We start from the raw sequence: 18856 nt of genomic DNA, 5'->3' as shown, positions 1-18856 counted from the left end.
TTCAGTCATTACTAGCCTCAGACAATGATCCACAGGTGGGGTGAGAAGTTTTCCAATAGGGTGGAGCAATTGCTTCTTCCTGGGGGCTAATTGTTATTCTCAATCTTTTAATGGGCCTCAGAAACTCAACAGGGTGGGGCAAGAGGTTTTCTAATAGGGTGGGGCTACAGTCTTCCCCACAGGCAAAAAATGCCTGGATAGCAAAGATCTACCTAAGAAAGTTGCCCTCCGCAGCATGAGGGAATGACTCAGCACAGGAAACCAGGGTGACTGCCTTCTGAGGTCTAACCCCAGAGCCTCCAACCCTGGCTTTTGTTCACAAAGCTCCAGTTCACTCTGCCCTCCCTCTGCTGGAGCACAAGGTGAGTGGCTGCAGACAGAATTGGCCCTTTAAGAGGGTGACTGCATTTTCAGCAGTCAGCCATACAGCCACCCTGCTGTTTTTCATAGCCATGTGAAAAATATGTGGGCACCTTTGTCAGTTCTGACGGTCTCTTCTGGGGGGCACAGCTTGAGAATTCGACCCCAGAGTTCTCAGTGGCAACCCCCCACACCTGAGATATGTCTCTGGAACTTCAGCTGCTGTCTGTGGGAGCCTGGCCAGCTCTTTTGTGCCTCTGCCCTTCCTACCAGTCTGTATGCAGTGTCCACTTTCTGTCCTTGGTTATCAGGGTTCTATCCATCTAGTCTTCATTTGATTGTTCAGAATGATACAAATGATAATTTTTTTGTATTTATTTTAGTTGTAATTACAGTTTGGTCCAGGAAGCATGTCTGTGTAGCATCCTCATTTCCTTTTTAAAAATCCAATGTTAAGCTAAATGCTACTTAAACACATGTTTAACCTTAACGGTACTGACCCACTTGTGGCAGGAAGGAGAGAAAGCCAAGTATTCTTGCCCACCAATTAGGCCTAACACAAGTGTCAGAAGCGAGATCCGACAGTGGCTTCAACAGCCAACAAGATGTAGCCTCATTCTTGCTTGGCCTGATTTTGTGACTGACCAGCAGACAAGTCTCTCCAACACCTCTTTCAGAATATGAAGCATCTCAAAGCTTTCTGAACCTGTCCCACTGGCCTGTCAATCAGGTTGGTCTGTGATCTTCCTGGATCCTATAAGAACATTTCAAGGAAAATGCAAAGAATATGTAAGCTAAATTATGGTCCTCCCGTGGGCTTCCTGAAGCACTGAGGTGTCTGAAAGCTACATATAGTTCTGGGAAAAGACTCTTTTAAGAAATGTAGCACAGCCTTAGCTGGTTTGGCTCAGTGAATAGAGCGTTGGCCTGTGGACTGAAGGGTCCCAGGTTGGATTCCAGTCAAGGGCACATACCTCAGTTACAGGCTCCTAGCCCTGGTCATGGGCACGGGGGTGGCAACCAACCGATGTGTTCGGTGTTTCTCTCTGTCTCTCCTTCTCCCTTCCACTCTCTCTGAAAATGAATGGAAAAAATATCCTCAGATGAAAAAGAAAGAAAGAAAGAAAGAAAGAAAGAAAGAAAGAAAGAAAGAAAGAAAGAAAGAAAGAGAGGGAGAAAGGGAGAAAAGGAGAAAGAAAGAAAGGGAGCACAGACACAAGAAATTCTTAAAGAGGTCCTTGCTGAGATGGTAACACGTATTGTGAAAGCACCACCTCTGATCAACAGGGGACCTATCTGAGCCCCAGCAGGTGTCAATGTTTTACAGCAGGTGACAGGACGTAGACAGTGCTTCCACTATCTGGGAATAAGTCCAGGGCGCAGCGTACACATTTCACAGCTCTTTATTGAGATTCAGGAAGAGTCTGGGGCGTGGTCACCGTCCCAGGTTGCCCAGGCCTTCCGCTGCATGGGTGACAGCATTTGTGACTGTGTGGGTGACAGTCTCAGTGACTTCCTTTACCACGTTGCCCCCTGTCTCCTGGGCCTTCTTGAAGGCTTCGGCAATGGCTGTCAGCAAGAAGGAGGAACAATGTCTGGGTAAGCAAAGCAAACATTCGAGCCACTTGCTGGCTGTGTTCCCTGCAGTGGCCTGTGGGATGTGGCTGTCTTCCTGGGCCATGCCCCGGAGGATCCCCAATGGGGTGGAGGGCAACAGAGCTCCTGAGGAATGTGTGCAAATTTTGTTTTATTTCCCCAAACAGCTTGCATTTCTGACTTCAGTTGTGAGTAAGACTGAACACCTGCTCACAGGGTGGCTGCCTGCTCACATGCCTTTTCCTATGAACTACCGCTGTATTTCCTGGCCATTTCTATGTTGGGTTATCGTTTCCACTACAAATATTTCCCCTCAGCTTGTGGTTTTTCTTGGGCTTAGAGTATAATTTTTTTATTATGAAAAATTTGAACTATTATTGTCAGATTTATCTAACATTTTCTCTATTGTTGTTGGGTTTTCTGTCATAATTTTTAAAAAAAAGACCCTCCTCACTCTGAGATTATGCTAAAATCTCCTATGCACTCCTCTAACAATTTAATCATTTCATGTATTTGTATTTAAGTCCTTGATTCACTTGGAATTTATTTTGTTGTAAGGAATGAGGTGTACTTATACTTTTTACATAGTTATACTCACAGTACACATACACATACAAACATTTATGTAAATATCCTATATAATAAAGAGCCAATATGCAAATGGTCATCATGCCCTCATGCCATCACGCTGTAAAGGCTCAGACACTCAACATTGGGGAGAAAAGAATGGGGACCAGCCAGGCACAAATGAGCTCGCGAGAGAGGAATGGGAACCAGCCAGGTTGTGGCCCAGGAGACGGACAAGCTGCACGCCCCACAGGCCCCAGCGCCTGCGGCTGCACCTGTCGCCCAGGAGAGGGACAAGCCGCCCACCCTGCAGTCCTGGGCTCCAGTGTCTGTGCCTGCGGCCCAGGAGAGGGACAAGCCTCCCAACCCACAGCCTCAGGCACCTGCAGCTGCGGCCTGAGCGAAGCCACCCACCCACGGTCCCCTGCGGCTGCGGCCAGCCTGGGCGAAGCCGGCCCAGGTCCTGGGTGCCTGCGGCCAGCCAGAGGGAGGGAAGCCCGGGTCCTGAGTGCCTGCAACCGGCCAGAGGAGTGAATCCTGGGTCCCGGGTGCGGGGCAATGTAGAGGTGGTTAGGGGCAATCAGGCCAGCAGGGGAGCAGTTAGGGGTGATCAGGCAGTAGGCAGAGGTGGTTAGGCGTGATCAGGAAGGCAGGCAGAGGAGTTAGGGGAGATCAGGGAGGCAAGTGGTTAGGAGCCAGTGGTCCTGGATTGCAAGAGGCAGTCGGACATCCCTCGAGGGGTCCTGGATTGGAGAGGGTGCAGGCTGGACTAAGGGCCCCCTGCCCCACACAAATTTCATGCACTGGGCCTCTAGTGTATTTATGTAAGTGTATAATTTTATGTCTTGAATGCCTTGTCCCAGCAAGCTGCCGCACTGCCTTTTGTGAAATAGTCTTCTCAACGTTCCACAGAGAGGCCTGTCAGGCCGGGTCCTGCCTTAGTAAAGTTGACTCTGTGGCCTCAGATGGTGTGATAATTGCATACCATCCGAAAGGGTGCAGCATCTGGGTCAGGGTTTGACCTGCGTAGTCAGAGAGCAGGCTGCTCCCAGCCCCTCACCTCCCTCCTCCCCTCCTTCCCAGCCCCCACCATACCTTTCTCTCCAGCCTCCTTGGCATGCTCCACCACCTCCTTCACTACCCCCTCCACGGCATGAACTGAAAAGGTAAGACAAGCCCAGAGTGAGAGCCCGCGCTAGGCAGCTCCTCCTCCCTGCAGGGCTCAGGCAGCTCTGGGTGCTGCCCAGCCAGGACCAGCTGGCTCAAGGGAAGGACCCTCAGCTTGCTTCTTGAGGAGGATGTTGGGGGCAGAGTCTGGCTACTGAGAGAGAAGTGGAGTTTGGCAGACAAGAGCACAGAACCCTTCATGCCCCTCAGCCTGGTGCAGCCTGGAATGCCAACGAGCAGGCCCTCCTGCCAGCCAGGAACTGGTGCCAAGGCTGAGCCGGTTTCCCAGGTTAACACCCCTCTCAGGTGTGCGGCTACCCTGCCGCAAACCAGACGGAGGCATGGAGACGGCAGCCGATGCCCGCGCCTCCTCCAGCAGAACCAGTTCCCCACGGCCGCTCCTCCAGGAGGAGGGGACTGTGCCACCTTGGAGTGGGTTGAGTGTGAGTGCTAGCCTGCTGGGACCGGAGGAGCTGGAGTCAGAGGAGCTGGCCCTGATCTTAAACGCCCCCCACTGCCTGGTTCCTTGTCTGTGAATGGGAGGCATAGGAGCGCAGAGGGTTGGCGAAGACAGGCTGCTCGACAGCCGCACAGAGTTAACCAATGAAATAGGGACACACTTGCTGCCATTTAGAAAGAGAACAACAAACTTAAATGCCAGCTGGTGGGCCTGGATCCCCTCCCCAGAGAGCTGCTGACGTCTGCGTGCAAAAAGGGCTTCCGGGGCCCAAAACATTGAAAATGTCCTTTGTGTAAACCCCAGGGCAGACTGAACAGTCAGACTTAGTGGTTTCTTCTTCTTCTTCTTTTAATTTCAGAGAGGAAGGGAGAAAGAAAGAGTTAGAACATCAATGATGAGAGAGAATCACTGATCGGCTGCCTCCTACACGCTCCACACTGGGGATCAACCCCACAACCCAGGCATGTGCCCTGACGGGGAATTGAACCACAGCCTCCTGGTTCGTAGGTGGGCAATGTGGTTTCTCAATAGAGAACTCTTTACAGCCTTAATGTTATGGTAAAAATAACACCTCCTTCCTTTGCCTGTATGGGATATTCAAATTAGGCTGTTGGGATGGGAAGGCTCCCAGGTTTCCAGAGGGAAGTGTCCAAGCTACCAGCTGCTCATCCAGCACCTGGGCTCCCCTCCATCCCCACCCCCACCCTACCAGGGGCTTCCTCTGAGATGGTCTCCCTCCTGCCCTCAGCCACAGGAACCCTCCTGGCCTCACCCCAAACAGCCCTCCTCAGCTTCTGCACCCTCTCCCCATCCTATCCTTATGGGTCTGATTGCCCAGAGCTCCTCATGGGATCAAGGCCTGCCCCCAAGCTGTGGGGATCAGCTTCAAAGAGGCCCAGGCAAGAGGGTCCCCAGCCCCGTGCCTGAGCCCCAGGTCCTTACCGGCTTCCTCGGTGGCCTTCTCAGTGCGGTGGGCCAAGCCCTCAGCAGCAAGCTTCCCCAGGCCTCCCAGCATGGCGCAGCGACCGTGACGACCAAGGAAGATGCTGGGGCCCGGGCCAGCGTGCTTTTATAGCCGCTCTGGCGGCGGCTGCACTCTGGGGCACCAGCCCTCACCCGGGCAGCTAGGAGGTCAGCCCTGAGTCAGCGCAGGCGTTGGCAGGAGGAAAAGGCTGGGCGGGGCCACCCTCATACTCTGGCTGTGGCACTGCCCCTCTGGAAGCATGAGACCCCGTGCCCTGCATTCTGGGACCCTGTGGGGTCTCGGACAGGGAGCAGGGCCAAGGCCAGACAAGGTCAGCCTTGGGCTCGCGGCTCCTCCCCGGCAGAGGCCCGAGTGTCTGTGGAGGAAGAGACATGGGCCGCAGCCCTGCCCTCGTCCGCTTCCAGCTCTCCGCAGCCCGGCTCAGGGGGCAGCCAGACAAGCCGCGGCTCCAGCCTGCTGCTCAGGGTCTCTGTGTGGCCGAGCCAGGGGCTCGGGATTCCATGGGCCTGGGGACCGGGGTGACCCCTTAGGCCAAGAACACAAGCGGAGTGGAGGCCACTGCCTTCCCACACCCAGAGCCCAACTCCTCAGCATGGCTCTCAGCCTCCCTGGGGCAGGTGGGGGCTCCCGGGGTGCCTTTCAAGCAGAGGAGGGCGCATCGAGGCAGGCCTGCCAGCGGTCAGCAGGCCCGCTCTCTCAGGGACCTGAGTGCCTAGCACCGGGCAGCCAGCAGCTGCGGGAAGCAGCCCTCCCTGCACCTCGGGGCCTGGTCTCTCGGGAAGCCCCTGTGAGGGCAGCAGTGCCCCCCAGGAGGTCCCAGAGGAGAAATGGGGAGGCCACACCCCCACCAGGAGCTTCAGGCCCTGGCAAGAACCCCCAGGAAGCCGCCCCACCAGCCCCGGATGAGTCAGTCACAGGCTTAGGGGCCAGGCTGCCGCCCCAGTTACTCAGGATGGGAGAGGTGCCTCAAGCCTGTGCCACGTGCTCCTTCTCTTAGTCAATAGCCCCACCCGAGCCTCAGTTTCCTCATCCATAAAATGGGGACAGCATGCCTTCCTGGCCATGTCACCAATAGTTGTTGAGATGATGTGTGCAAGCTCCTGGTAAACTCCTGTTCCTCCCCGTCAGCGCGGCTGTGCCCGGAGGGGCTCCTTGGCAGCGAGCCTGACCCACCAGTGGGCGGGCCAAAGAGTGAGGGTGTGAGGCTGCCTGTAAGCCACGGGCTGGGGGTCTCCACCCCTGGGCAGGAGTCATGGAGGGAAGGTCCTTCAGTGCAGGCCTGGGGTGGGATTCTGAGGCAGCATCCCCCATGGGTGTTCCCTCGTCCCTCGGAGCTGCCCCGGCCCAGGCCTTCCCAGCCCGGGTCCCCAGCGCCGCCCTCCCACATTCCCGCATGGTCCTGGGTGGCCCCCAGGCTGTGGCCAGCCCTGGCAGCAGTGGCACTGTGAGCGGCAGGGACTCTGGGCCACAGGTGGCGTCTCCATTGGCAGGAGTGGTTGGCCTTACTGGGACGACGTCTTCTTAGGAAAAAGAACATAACACTGCTGCTCCTGCGAGTTTCACAAATATGCAGTCTGGGGCAAAAGCAGGGTTCCAGTTATTCATATGGAAAATAATACATTAAGTACTAACACAAGAATAGACCCTCGTACTCACAACTGTAACCGGACTTTCGCCCACCGTGTATGTGATGACCCTGTGGACTGGAGGGGCCGGGAGTGCGAGGGCCTTGGAGCACAAGCAGGTCCCACAACTCTGCTCTCGCCTCGTTACAGCCAGACACCAGAATGTTCTGCTCAGGGCAGCCAGGCAATGCGCCACGGGTGGGGGACTTCTGGGACAAGACTGGTGGGAATTGGGCTGAGAGACCCAGAGGGACATGCCCTGGGCCCATCAGAGCCCCTTTCCTCTTTGCTCTGCGGTTGTCTGTGTCCCCCACCCCGCAGGCTCTTCGTGCCCTTTCCATCCAGGCCCCACCCTGAGACACGCTTAACAGTCCCCTCTCCTCAGGAGCTCACCGGCTCCTCCACGGGCCCTTGTCAGGGCTCGGCCACTCAGCAGAACTGAGCCCATGCCAGCCAGAGCCCAAACCACTACAGCCTGCAGGCCGCTGCTGCCCTCACCACATCCGTCCTCTCCCCGGAGAGCCTGCTCCCCCTTAATGCACCGTCCTGGTGTGAGCACCGCACTCCAGTCCCTGCTCCCCCTTAACGCACCGTCCTGGTGTGAGCACCGCACTCCAGGCCCTGCTCCCCCTTAACGCACCGTCCTGGTGTGAGCACCGCACTCCAGTCTCTGCTCCCCCTTAACGCACCGTCCTGGTGTGAGCACCGCACTCCAGTCCCTGCTCCCCCTTAACGCACCGTCCTGGTGTGAGCACCGCACTCCAGGCCCTGCTCCCCCTTAACGCACCGTCCTGGTGTGAGCACCGCACTCCAGTCCCTGCTCCCCCTTAACGCACCGTCCTGCTGTGAGCACCGCACTCCAGTCCCTGCTCCCCCTTAACGCACCGTCCTGCTGTGAGCACCGCACTCCAGTCCCTGCTCCCCCTTAACGCACCGTCCTGGTGTGAGCACCGCACTCCAGTTCCAACACACCATTGCCTGCTCACTGCTCTTTAGCTGGGAAGAGTCTACCCTCAGGGAGCCATGGTCTGGGCTCACAGGATAGGTCGTTGGTCTCAGCTGGAGCTGAGCCAAGTGGGCTTGCACCTGGGCCAGAGCACCAAGGCCTGCATTCTGGGACCCTGTGAGGCCAGGAACAGGGAGCAGGGCCAAGGCCAGACAAGGTCATTCTGTGCAGCTTGCCTCTCGAGGATTCTTGCTTTCTCCCTGTTGGCATTTGGGATTTGTTTGGACCCAGCCTTGCCCAGAGATCTAGGGCCACGGTGTGTTGGAACTGGAGTGCGGTGCTCACAGCAGGACGGTGCGTTAAGGGGGAGCAGGGCCTGGAGTGCGGTGCTCACACCAGGACGGTGCGTTAAGGGGGAGCAGGGCCTGGAGTACGGTGCTCACACCAGGACGGTGCGTTAAGGGGGAGCAGGGCCTGGAGTGCGGTGCTCACACCAGGACGGTGCGTTAAGGGGGAGCAGGGCCTGGAGTGCGGTGCTCACACCAGGACGGTGCGTTAAGGGGGAGCAGGGCCTGGAGTGCGGTGCTCACACCAGGACGGTGCGTTAAGGGGGAGCAGGGCCTGGAGTGCGGTGCTCACACCAGGACGGTGCGTTAAGGGGGAGCAGGGCCTGGAGTGCGGTGCTCACACCAGGACGGTGCGTTAAGGGGGAGCAGGGACTGGAGTGCGGTGCTCACAGCAGGACGGTGCGTTTAAGGGGAGCAGGGCCTGGAGTGCGGTGCTCACACCAGGACGGTGCGTTAAGGGGGAGCAGGGCCTGGAGTGCGGTGCTCACACCAGGACGGTGCGTTAAGGGGGAGCAGGGACTGGAGTGCGGTGCTCACACCAGGAATAACATTACCCTCTCGGACACCTAAAATTAACACAAAGTAAAACTGAATGTAAAGTAATTGAAATATAAAATTAAAAAGAAACATTACCTGCCTGGATGAGGTTGAGGATGACCCAGGAGGAAACCAACCGCCCTACCTTGAAAGGGGCCTGGCCCACTGGCCTGAGGACCCCTGTGAAGAAACCCTTGGACACAGTCCTGAGTCAGAAGGTCAAGTCCAGCCCTGGGGCAGGGAGAATCAGGCATGGGCAGGGCTAACTAATTCTCCGCGTGGAATTTGCTCAAAAACCCTTTGGCAAAAGACCAGTTGCCTGCATCCACTCAAGGAGAGCCAATTTTTCAAATAGCAATTTACCAACTTAGCAATTAGCAATTCGGGGGGGAATTGTTTGTTTTAAGTGCTTAAATACTTGGGGCCGTCTTATGTCCAAAGCATGACGATTTCTTGTGTGATTCAAACTGGAGATGTCATGGATGCCCTGTCATGATTGTCCATCCTGCCTACGCTTCTCCGACTTCTGCTTCATGCATTTGAGCTCACAGTATATTAGGAGCCCACATCTCCTGCACACACTGACCCCTCCAGTCACTGGGGAGCCGAGCCAAGCCCGGACCCGGGAGACGGGGTGTCAGTCACCAAAGAAGGACTTCCCCAGCATGGCAATACCCACACACCCATGGATGTCAGCCAGGTTCCTGGTGAAAATCAGAGGGCGCATCACAGGCGCCTGAGGAGAGGAACTGTTCACATAGGTGGACAGACTTAAGGGAAGGGCTGTGGGATGGAGAGGCGCCAGAGCCCAGCAGTAGTGGGAGTCATCACCTCCCTGGACCTGGACGGGCAGGGGAGGGGCTGCACAGACCCTAAGGCGAGCGGTGCCTGCAGGAGAGGGTCACAGGACAGGAACTGCAGCCCTCAGCACAGAGCACCCTGTCCAGCGAGGAGGGAGCAGGCTGTGCATCCCTCTCCCCTCCCTCCACTGCTATTTCCCCATTAGCCGCATCAGCTGAGGCTGAGGCTGAGGGAGCCTGGGCAATGCAATTCAAGAGGGAATGTTCCCGGGGCTCAACCACTGAGCCACACTGCCGGCCATCAGTGGATCCTATGTACAATGATTATTTCTGTGGTGTTTGCCTAGTGGTGATTGACTATTTCCCATTTCTTCTACATTAATAAATTAATTAGAATTCTGCAGTAAAAGTTGCCCATTCTACACATTCATTTAATCCATTAGTTACTCATATCAGTATGGATTCATGAATAGAATATTCATCTTATTCTATAGGTTAAAACCCAATACTATCATTATTTATTTGTGACTCAAATCAATCCAGCTTGAGCCATTAGAAACTCCTTCAGTTTGGCTCTGGTGTTCTTTCAATAACTCCCCATCTTTGCTGTCTGTCTGTCTCTCTGTCTATCTATCTATCCATCGATCTATCTATCTAATCTGTTTTAGCATTGCCTTACTTTCTGGCACTACAAAGATGTTCCAGGCTAATCCTGTATTTTCCCCACTCCAGCCCTACAGTCAACTACTTCTCCTTGGAGCTCTGGTTCCTTTTATTAGAGAATGGTATTAGAGATCAAGATTTGGGTGAGAGGTATGCTCATTGCTACTGGGATATCATTGCTCCTAGGAACTTCCAGCAGATCTAGGAAATTATATATATACTAACCCTTTCATTCATATATATATATATATATATATATATATATATATATATTTGTATCTATCGGTATTTATAATTAAAAACCATGAGTATGTATTGATATCTCAGATTCCAGTCCAACACCACTGGATTCACTTTAGTGTTCCCCATTATTTGTAATTTCTTTCTGCAATAATTATAATCTACATTATATCTACTTATGCATTTAATTCTAGTATATACAGGAGTACCCCACCTTATTCACAGTTTAGCTTTCTATGGTTTCAGTTACCCATGGTCAACCTTGGTCCTAAATATTAAATGGAAAATTCCAGAAATAAACAGTTCCTAAGTTTTAAATTGTATGCTGTTCTGAGGAGCATGATGTGGCACCATGCTGCCCAGCATATCCATGAGAGTTCTGGTCCTGGCAATTAGAATATGCCGAAGAGAAGCCATAGAGTGCCTCTTTAAGTGAAAAGTGTGTGTGTATAGTAAAGACATGGCATACATAGAGTTTAATACTCCCTGTGGTTTCAGGCATCCAATGGGGGGGGGGGGTAATGGTCTTGGAACATACCCTCCATGGATAAGGGGTCGTATAAATATTGGTTCAGAACTGCTAACCCACAGTCCTGTGAGAAACACATTTACTGGCCAGATTACAGGATTTATGTAGTTATTTCTGCCTTTAGCCTTAGAAAATCCAGTCAATACAGTCATATGCCACTATGACATTTCAGTTAATGATGGGTCACGTCTGTGATGATGGTCCCACAAGACTGTAATGGAGCTGACAGATTCCTGTTGCCTAGTGACCTCGCAGCCGCCTACCTTCACAGTGCAATGCATTCCTCACGTGTTTGGGGTGAAGCGGTGTAAACAAGCCTACGTCGCGGCCACTCCCGTAAGCAATCTAAAACAAGAAAGAAAAGAAATGACAACACCCACTTTGCTGCCTTAGGGCAAACAGACAAACCATGTCTAGAGGGGACTCCGAGTCAAGTGGGGCTGGGAGACTATAAGCAGCCTAAAGCAAAAAAATTTTTTTAAAAAAGTACAGCACATGCAAGCATGGGCGGTGCACAGCACTTGGCAGTGGTAATAAATGCCTGACTGGCTTCCGCACCTCGAGGCTACCCTTCCCACCACCACTGCAGAAGGCACCCTTCCTGCTTGTACGCACAGCTTCCTGGACCAGCGCGGGTGGGTACGCGGCCGTGGCGCTGGATTTAATCTCTGATGTTGGTGCAGCGACGCGCGGTGCAGCCTGCGGCCCGGGCACCAGGCAGCCCACGCCGGGCGCGCCCTCCAGGCTGCGCGCGCGCCTCTGGGACGCTCCCCGGCGATGCCATGGCCTGCGGACGCCTTTCCCTCCCGGATACCGCCATTCGGCGGCGCAGGCCCGTGCACTCTTCCAAAGAGTTTAGGATTCTCCTTCCTTTCTCACCCTGTTGGTGTGGCCGTTTCCTTCATTTCAAGCAGAGTTGGGATCTTTCGTTAGTGTTCGCATTCCGTTCCGGATTCCCCTCTGCTCGGTTCCAGATGCTTTCATCACTTGCTTTATGGAAAGTGTGACTTCTGCCATGGTGGTGGAAAGGATAGCCTCGTGGTGCGGAAGCCAGTCGGGCATTTATTTCATCACTTGCTTTAGGGGGGGGGGGGCGGGGGAGGATGGGAAATTATACTGTGTTTTTTTCAAGTCGGAACTACGCGCAGACAGACTCAGACAGCTGTCCCTGTCCTCTCCTCTCTCCTGCCTGTGCCGTGCCCCCTTCTTCCCACTGCCACCGCCACCGCCCGGAGGAACCAGGCTCTGGATTCTGGTTCATCCTCCCCGCACTTCCTGCCCCAGGTGCATCCTCTTACACCCGCCTCCTTCCTTTACAGGAAAGGTAGCCCCTGGAGATGTGCTCCTTTGCACCTCACTTTTTTCTACCTAACAGTAAGAACATACTTTTTTAAAGTATGAAACACTACATGGCATATGAAGGAATCCACCAAAAAGTTTCCCCGCAAAGAAGGCGCGTGCGACGCGCGCCCGCGAGGCCGCGGCCAGAGCCGGGTCTCCGCCCTGCGCCCCAGGACCCAGCAGACAGACGTCCAGGTTATTTTAACGCTGGGAAAGAGGACAGGCGGGACGGCCCCGATGATCTGACCCATTAGATGGCTGGAACGGACACTGGTCGGCGGGCGGCGGGCTGCCCCGCCCTCCGTGGCGCCCTGGAACCGGCAGGAAGCGCCGCCGCGCACCCACGCGGAGGACAGCAGCGCCGCGGCCGGGTCTGCCGCCAGAGCCTCGCGTGAAGAACGTGCAGGTGGTCAGACTCAGCCAGCCCCCCGCCCCCGCCCCTCCCCCCGCGATGAAGGTGGTGCGGAAAAGGAGGCGGCGGTAGGTGAAGAAGGCGACGCTGAGGACGAGGCTGCACCGAGCTGCGCACGGAAAGGAGGCGGAGGAAACGAGCCCCGACTAGGCCCGCGTCCTGCGGAGCCCACGCGAGGAGACGCAGGGGAGCTGCCTGCCTTTCGGCCTGGCTGTTCGGGGCCTGCCTGCAGCGTTTCGCTGGCAGTGCCGCCTTCTCAGCCGGCGAGCGGCCGCGTCACCCCCACGCCCGCGCGAGTGCGCAGTGTCTCCCGCAGAAGGGGGCGTCGGCTGGCGGGCGGATAAGGGGCGGGTAGATGGAGTAAGAATAATCTTTGAGCCCTAACCGGTGTGGCTCAGTGGATAGAGCGTCGGCCTGCGGACTCAAGGGTCCCAGGTTCGATTCTGGCCAAGGGCATGTGCCTTGGTTGCGGGCACATCCCCAGTGGGGGTGTGCAGGAGGCATCTGAATCGATGTTTCTCTCTATCCCTCTCCCTTCCTCTCTGTAAAAAGTCAATAAAATATACTTTTAAAAAAAGAATGATCTTTGAGCTCTTTGAGCCCCAGCCGGTTTAGCTCAGTGGATAGAGCCTCGGTCTGCGGACGGAAGGGCCCCGGGTTCAATTCTGGTCAAGGCACATTCCCGGGTTGCAGGCTCAGCCCCCAGTAGGGGCGTGCAGGAGGCAGCCGATCCATTTCTCTCTCATCATTGATGTTTCTCCCTCTCCCTCTCTGAAATCAGTAAAAAAATATTTTTAAAAAGAATAATCTTTGATTGCACGCTCCCATTGGCTTCGCTGTATCCATATGAACAAGTCAAGTATAAAAAGGGGACTTCGTCCAGATTTTTTCTTCCGATTGAGGCAAGTAACACAAGCACTAATCGGAACCAGGGGGCGCTCTGCCCAGCCCCCCTCCCTTTGGGGAATCCGGCCACCACAGGACGACCAGCCCCTCCGAGGCTGGAGGCTGAGCCGGACCTGGCGGCCTCTGCGGCCCACCGGCGGGGCGGCCGCAGACAGGCTGCCCGGAGCGGCGCCCGCTCGGCGACCGCCCTCCCGGTCCCTTGCCTCCCAGCACGGGAGGAGCGTGACGGGAGGAGCGTGACGGGAGGAGCGTGACGGGAGGAGCGTGACGGGAGGAGCGGGCGGGAGGAGCGGACGGGAGGAGCGTGACGGGAGGAGCGTGACGGGGGCCAGGTTTGAGGGGAACTGATGCGATCCATGAGGCCCTCTCCCGGGACCAGCGCCCGCCCCCTCTCACATTTACGGGGCACAACACTTGCTGCAGCTGATCGTGAATCTTCCAGAAGCCCCTGGGGAGAGGTGCTTTCTGAGAAGAAGCTGGAGGCTTTGCTCCCACGTGGACTCTCAGGTTTTCGGCGAGCACCGGTGGCTTCCGCCCAGGGCCCGCCTGTGGTCGCTGCCTGGGAGGCACCTGCCAGCCCGGGGCCCCGGGGCCACTTGGTCACGTTTGGGTGGCTCCGGAAGAACAGCCGCTGCCTGGCTTTGCGCTCCCGGTCCCCAGGGCAGAGCTGGGGAGATGGCGGAGAGGCGATGCCCACCCCGGAGGCCTCTGGCAGGGCGGGCCCAGTTACCCGAGTTGTTACCTACCCTCGTTACCTCTGTTAAGGAGCACTTCCTGGGTGCCTGACCACCTCCAACCTCTGACCCTCGCCACTGGACACTCCACCTGCGGCGGGAGAGGAGGGGCCGTGTTCCCGGTGAGCCGCCCCTGACCTTGTGCGCGGCTTAGGCTGTTTCAGTAGACGTTGGAGTGTTAGCAGTAGCCACATTTTTTAGTTGTTAGCACTAAGCAAAGTTGTTTTTGCAAACTGTTTCATTCGTATAATGAGAATGAGCAACTCTGCCCAACAAATTTTATTTGGGCTTGGAAACTGCAAAATATTCCCAAAATATTTTAGAGGGAATTGATATTGACGGCAAAAGAAAATTTGCAGCTATACATTTGCTTGTTACAGTTCCTTTTCCGTAGAATCTTATTTTTGGTGATCTAAAAAAAGCATTGTCAGACTTGTTTGATATTTTATAGCTGTATTTTATTGTGTAATATTATGGTTCCCATTCTGTAAAATGTTATATTTTTGATGTTCTAAATAAAGCAGAATCCATCTTGTTGGGAAAAAAGAATCACATGAAAATGATTACTTAACATGAATTGAATTCTAACATAACATTTTTTCTTTTTTATTTGCTAATCACATCCCTCAGTTACTTTATTCTGAGGGGAGAGGGGCGGGCAAGGCAGGAACACAGGATTTTTTCTTGTGATGGGAATTTCAGTTCTAAAAAAGACCAGTTACTAAGCAATAGTATCTAGTTTTTTATTTTTTATTTTAAAAAAATCTTTATTGTTGAGAGTATTACAGGTGTCCCCCCCCCCCCCCATTGACTGCTTTAGCCCACTTCCGTCCCCCACCCCAGGCCTTCACCATACTATTGTCTGTCTCCATAGATCTTTGGTTAATCTCTTCATACCCCCCTCACCACTTCCCTCTGAGATTCCTCCATCTGTTCCATGTTTCCATGCCTCTGATTTTATTTTATTCATCAGTTTGTTTTGCTCATTAGATTACTTGTTCATTTATTTTGATTTTTAGATTCAATTGCTCATAGGTATATTACCATTTTATTGTGTTTTTTTTTTCTTCTTCTTTTTCCTCTTTCTCTTCTTAAAGAATACTCTTCAGCATTTCATATAATACTGGTTTGGTGGTGATGAACTCCTTTAGTTTTTTCTTATCTGTGAAGCTCTTTATCTGACCTTCAATTCTAAATGATAGCTTAGCTGGGTAGAGTAATCTTGGTTGTAGGTCCTTGCTTTTCATCACTTAGACTATTTCTTGCCACTCCCTTCTGGCCTGCAAAGTTTCTGTTGAGAAATCAGCTGACAGTCATATAGGCGCTTCATTGTAGATAACTAACTGCTTTTCTCTTGATGCTTTTAAGATTCTCTCCTTATCTTTAATCTCTGGCATTTCAATTGTGATGTGTCTTGGTGTGGGCTTCTTTGGGTTCCTCTAGTTTAGGACTCTCTGTACTTCCTAGATTTTTAAGTTTATTTCTTTCACCAGGTAGGGGAAGTTTTCTGGCATTATTCCTTCAAATAGGTTTTCAATATCTTGCTGTTTCTCTTTGCCTGCTGGTACCCCCATAATTCGGATGTTGGTATGCTTGAAGTTGTCCAGAGGCTCCATACACTATCTTCATATTTTTTGGATTCTTTTTCTTTTTGCTCTTCTGATTGGGTGTTTTTTGATTCCTCATATTCCACATCATTGATTTGATTCTCAGAATCCTCTACTCTACAGTTGAATCCCTGTAAATTATTCTATATTTCAGTTAGTGTATGCTTAATTTCTGACTAGTCCTTTTTATGTCATTACAATCTCACTAACATCCTTGAAAGTCTCACTGAGTCCCTTAAAGCTCTCATTAAGTCCCTTGAAGCTCTCATTAAGATACTTGAGTAACATTATAAACATTGTTTTGAACTCTGTATCTGGTAGTTTGCTTGCTTCCATTTCTTTCATTGTGACCTGTTTCTTTGTCTCTGCATTATGGCTACTTCCCTGTGCTTGTTTCTATGTATTATGTAGAGCTGCTATGTCTCCTGGAATTGGTAGAGTGGCCTTATGTATTAGGTGTCCTGAAGGGCCCAGTGGTTCAACCTCCCTCGTCACCTGAGCTGGGCACTCTAGGTGCACCCTGTGTGGGCTGTGTGCACAGCCTTGTTGTAGTTGAGGCTTATTGCCATTGGCAGCACTGGGAGGAATTGACCTCCAGGCCAGCTGGCTGTGAGGACTAGCTGCATCTACAATGGAAGAACTGCTATGCAGGAGACACCCCTATGGAGCAGGACTTGCTTCAGTAGGGCTTTGGTGCTCACTGATTCTGCCCCCTGAGTGTGTCACTTGTGGATGTGTAGAGTTGTAATCTGATACAGTCTGAAGCTGGCCACCGGGTGTACTGGCTCTGGGGCTTCCCAGGAGGTAGAGAGTCAGCCACTCTCTGGGGCCACCTGGCAGGAGCTACAGAGAGATCTGCAGATGGCTGATACTTGTATTGGGCTAGGAAGTGCCCAGGTGAGGCCCAGCTATTTTCCTTTTTTAAAATAGAAAATGCCATGCACAAAAACAGCCTAACTGGTTTGGCTTAGTAAGCAAGGCAGGCTGGTGCTAGTACTGGGTCTTGGGCCTTTTATTGAGAGGTTTGGGACACACTGACACCAGCTGCTGCTTGTTTGAGACATTTTAGCAAAGTCTGAAGCCTGAGCCAGGACAGGCCATTCATATGGAAAAGCTGCTGCAAACATCTTGGGTGGGACTGAAAATTGAATGGGGCAGAGTCTCAGGGAATCACCAGGATGGAGTGAACAGTATGGGCCATGCTGATGGAAACTCAGATATGACTGCCAGTGAGCTCTGCAATAGGGAATGTCTTAGCACAGAAACAGTTATTCCAAGTTCTTGCAGTGATGCCAAACAACCCAGTCCAAACAACCCTCTCCATATGTCCAAAGCCGCCACCCAGTGCTGGAGCTCAGAGGAAGCAGACCATGTAAGTTCGTTCACAGGCCCTTTAAGAGGAACACCCGAGACTCCAGCAGCTTCCGTGTCACTCAGCCACAATCCCCACTGGTTTTTACAGTCCAAAGTTACAAGGACTTCTCTTCCCAGCTCTGGAACCTTGGCTGGGGGTCTGGTGTGGGGCTAGGACCCCCTGCTTCTCACGGGAGACCTTGGAGATATCCCTCCCAGGATATATGGTACATGTAGTGTTGGACCAGCCCTTTCCATGCCTCCTTGCCTCCCACCAGTCTCAATGTGCTATCTTCCTTACTTCTCTAGTTGGTGGGCTTCCATTCAGCCAGATTTCAGGTGGCTCTTAATGATGATTGTTCTGTATTTTAGTTGTAATTTTGATGTGGTTGTGGGAAGGGGTGATACCACTGTTTACCTAAGCTGCCATCTTGGTTCCTCAAAATTTTTTCTTTACGACACTTTTTTTTTTCTTTTTTTCTTTTTTTTTTTTTAATAATTAAATCTTTATTGTTCAGATTATTACATTTGTTCCTCTTTTTTCCCCCCATAACTCCCCTCCTCCCAGTTCCCGCCCCACCATCCGCAATCACTCCCCACCCACTGTCCTCATCCATAGGTGCACGATTTTTGTCCAGTCTCTTCCCGCATCTCCCACACCCCTTTCCCCCCCAAGAATAGTCAGTCCATTCCCTTTCTATGTCCCTGATTCTATTATAATCACCAGTTCATTCTGTTCATCGGATTATTTATTCACTTGATTCTTAGATTCACTTGTTGATAGATGCATATTTGTTGTTCATAATTTGTATCTTTACCTTTTTCTTCCTCTTCCTCTTCTTAAAGGATACCTTTCAGCATTTCATATAATCCTGATTTGGTGGTGATGAACTCCTTTAGCTTTTCCTTATCTGTGAAGCTCTTTATCTGACCTTCAATTCTGAATGATAGCTTTGCTGGATAAAGTAATCTTGGTTGTAGGTTCTTGGTATTCATCACTTTGAATATTTCTTGCCACTCCCTTCTGGCCTGCAAAGTTTCTGTTGAGAAATCAGCTGACAGTCGTATGGGTATTCCCTTGTAGGTAACTGAGTTTCTTTCTCTTGCTGTTTTTAAGATTCTCTCTTTATCTTTTGCTCTTGGCATTTTAATTATGATGTGTCTTGGTGTGGTCCTCTTTGGATTCCTTTTGTTTGGGGTTCTCCGCGCTTCTTGGACCTGTAAGTCCATTTCTTTCACCAGGTGAGGGAAGTTTTCTGTCATTATTTCTTCAAATAGGTTTTTAATATCTTGCTTTCTCTCATCTTCTGGCACCCCTATAATTCTGATGTTGGTACGCCTGAAGCTGTCCCAGAGGCTCCTTACACTATCCTCGCATTTTTGGATTCTTTTTTCATTTTGCTTTTCCGGTTGGGTGTTTTTTGCTTCCTCGCATTTCAAATCATTGACTTGATTCTTGCGCTCCTCTGTTCTGCTGTCGGGAGTCTGTATAATATTCTTTATTTCAGTCAGTGTATGCTTAATTTCTAGTTGATTCCCCAATATAACATCGAGGGTCTCATTAGTTTTCTTGTAGATCTCATTAAGTTTATCGGCGGCTTCTAAACAGTTCTTGAGAGACCTTAAAAGTGTGGTTCTGAACTCTATATCTTCCATTGACAATTTTGTCCTGTTTCTTTGT

At 52.2% G+C, this 18856-nt stretch overlaps 1 protein-coding gene across 1 annotated transcript; it reads right to left on the bottom strand.

The window, feature by feature from the left end:
- Window positions 1–1749: 1749 nt before the first annotated feature.
- Window positions 1750–5165, bottom strand: FAM25A (family with sequence similarity 25 member A; the record flags this gene model as incomplete). Its single annotated transcript, XM_081105081.1, has 3 exons — window positions 1750–1929; window positions 3619–3681; window positions 5093–5165. 3 exons carry the CDS (start codon window positions 5163–5165, stop codon window positions 1796–1798), a joined length of 270 nt encoding a protein of 89 aa, XP_080961207.1. The 3' UTR covers window positions 1750–1795.
- Window positions 5166–18856: the final 13691 nt, after the last annotated feature.

The sequence above is a fragment of the Myotis nattereri genome (genome assembly GCF_964212035.1).
Source record: "Myotis nattereri genome assembly, chromosome: 13".
NCBI classification, from domain to species: domain Eukaryota; kingdom Metazoa; phylum Chordata; class Mammalia; order Chiroptera; family Vespertilionidae; genus Myotis; species Myotis nattereri.
Note: the sequence above shows the minus strand (reverse complement) of the source record. Positions and strands in the feature narration are given on the sequence as shown.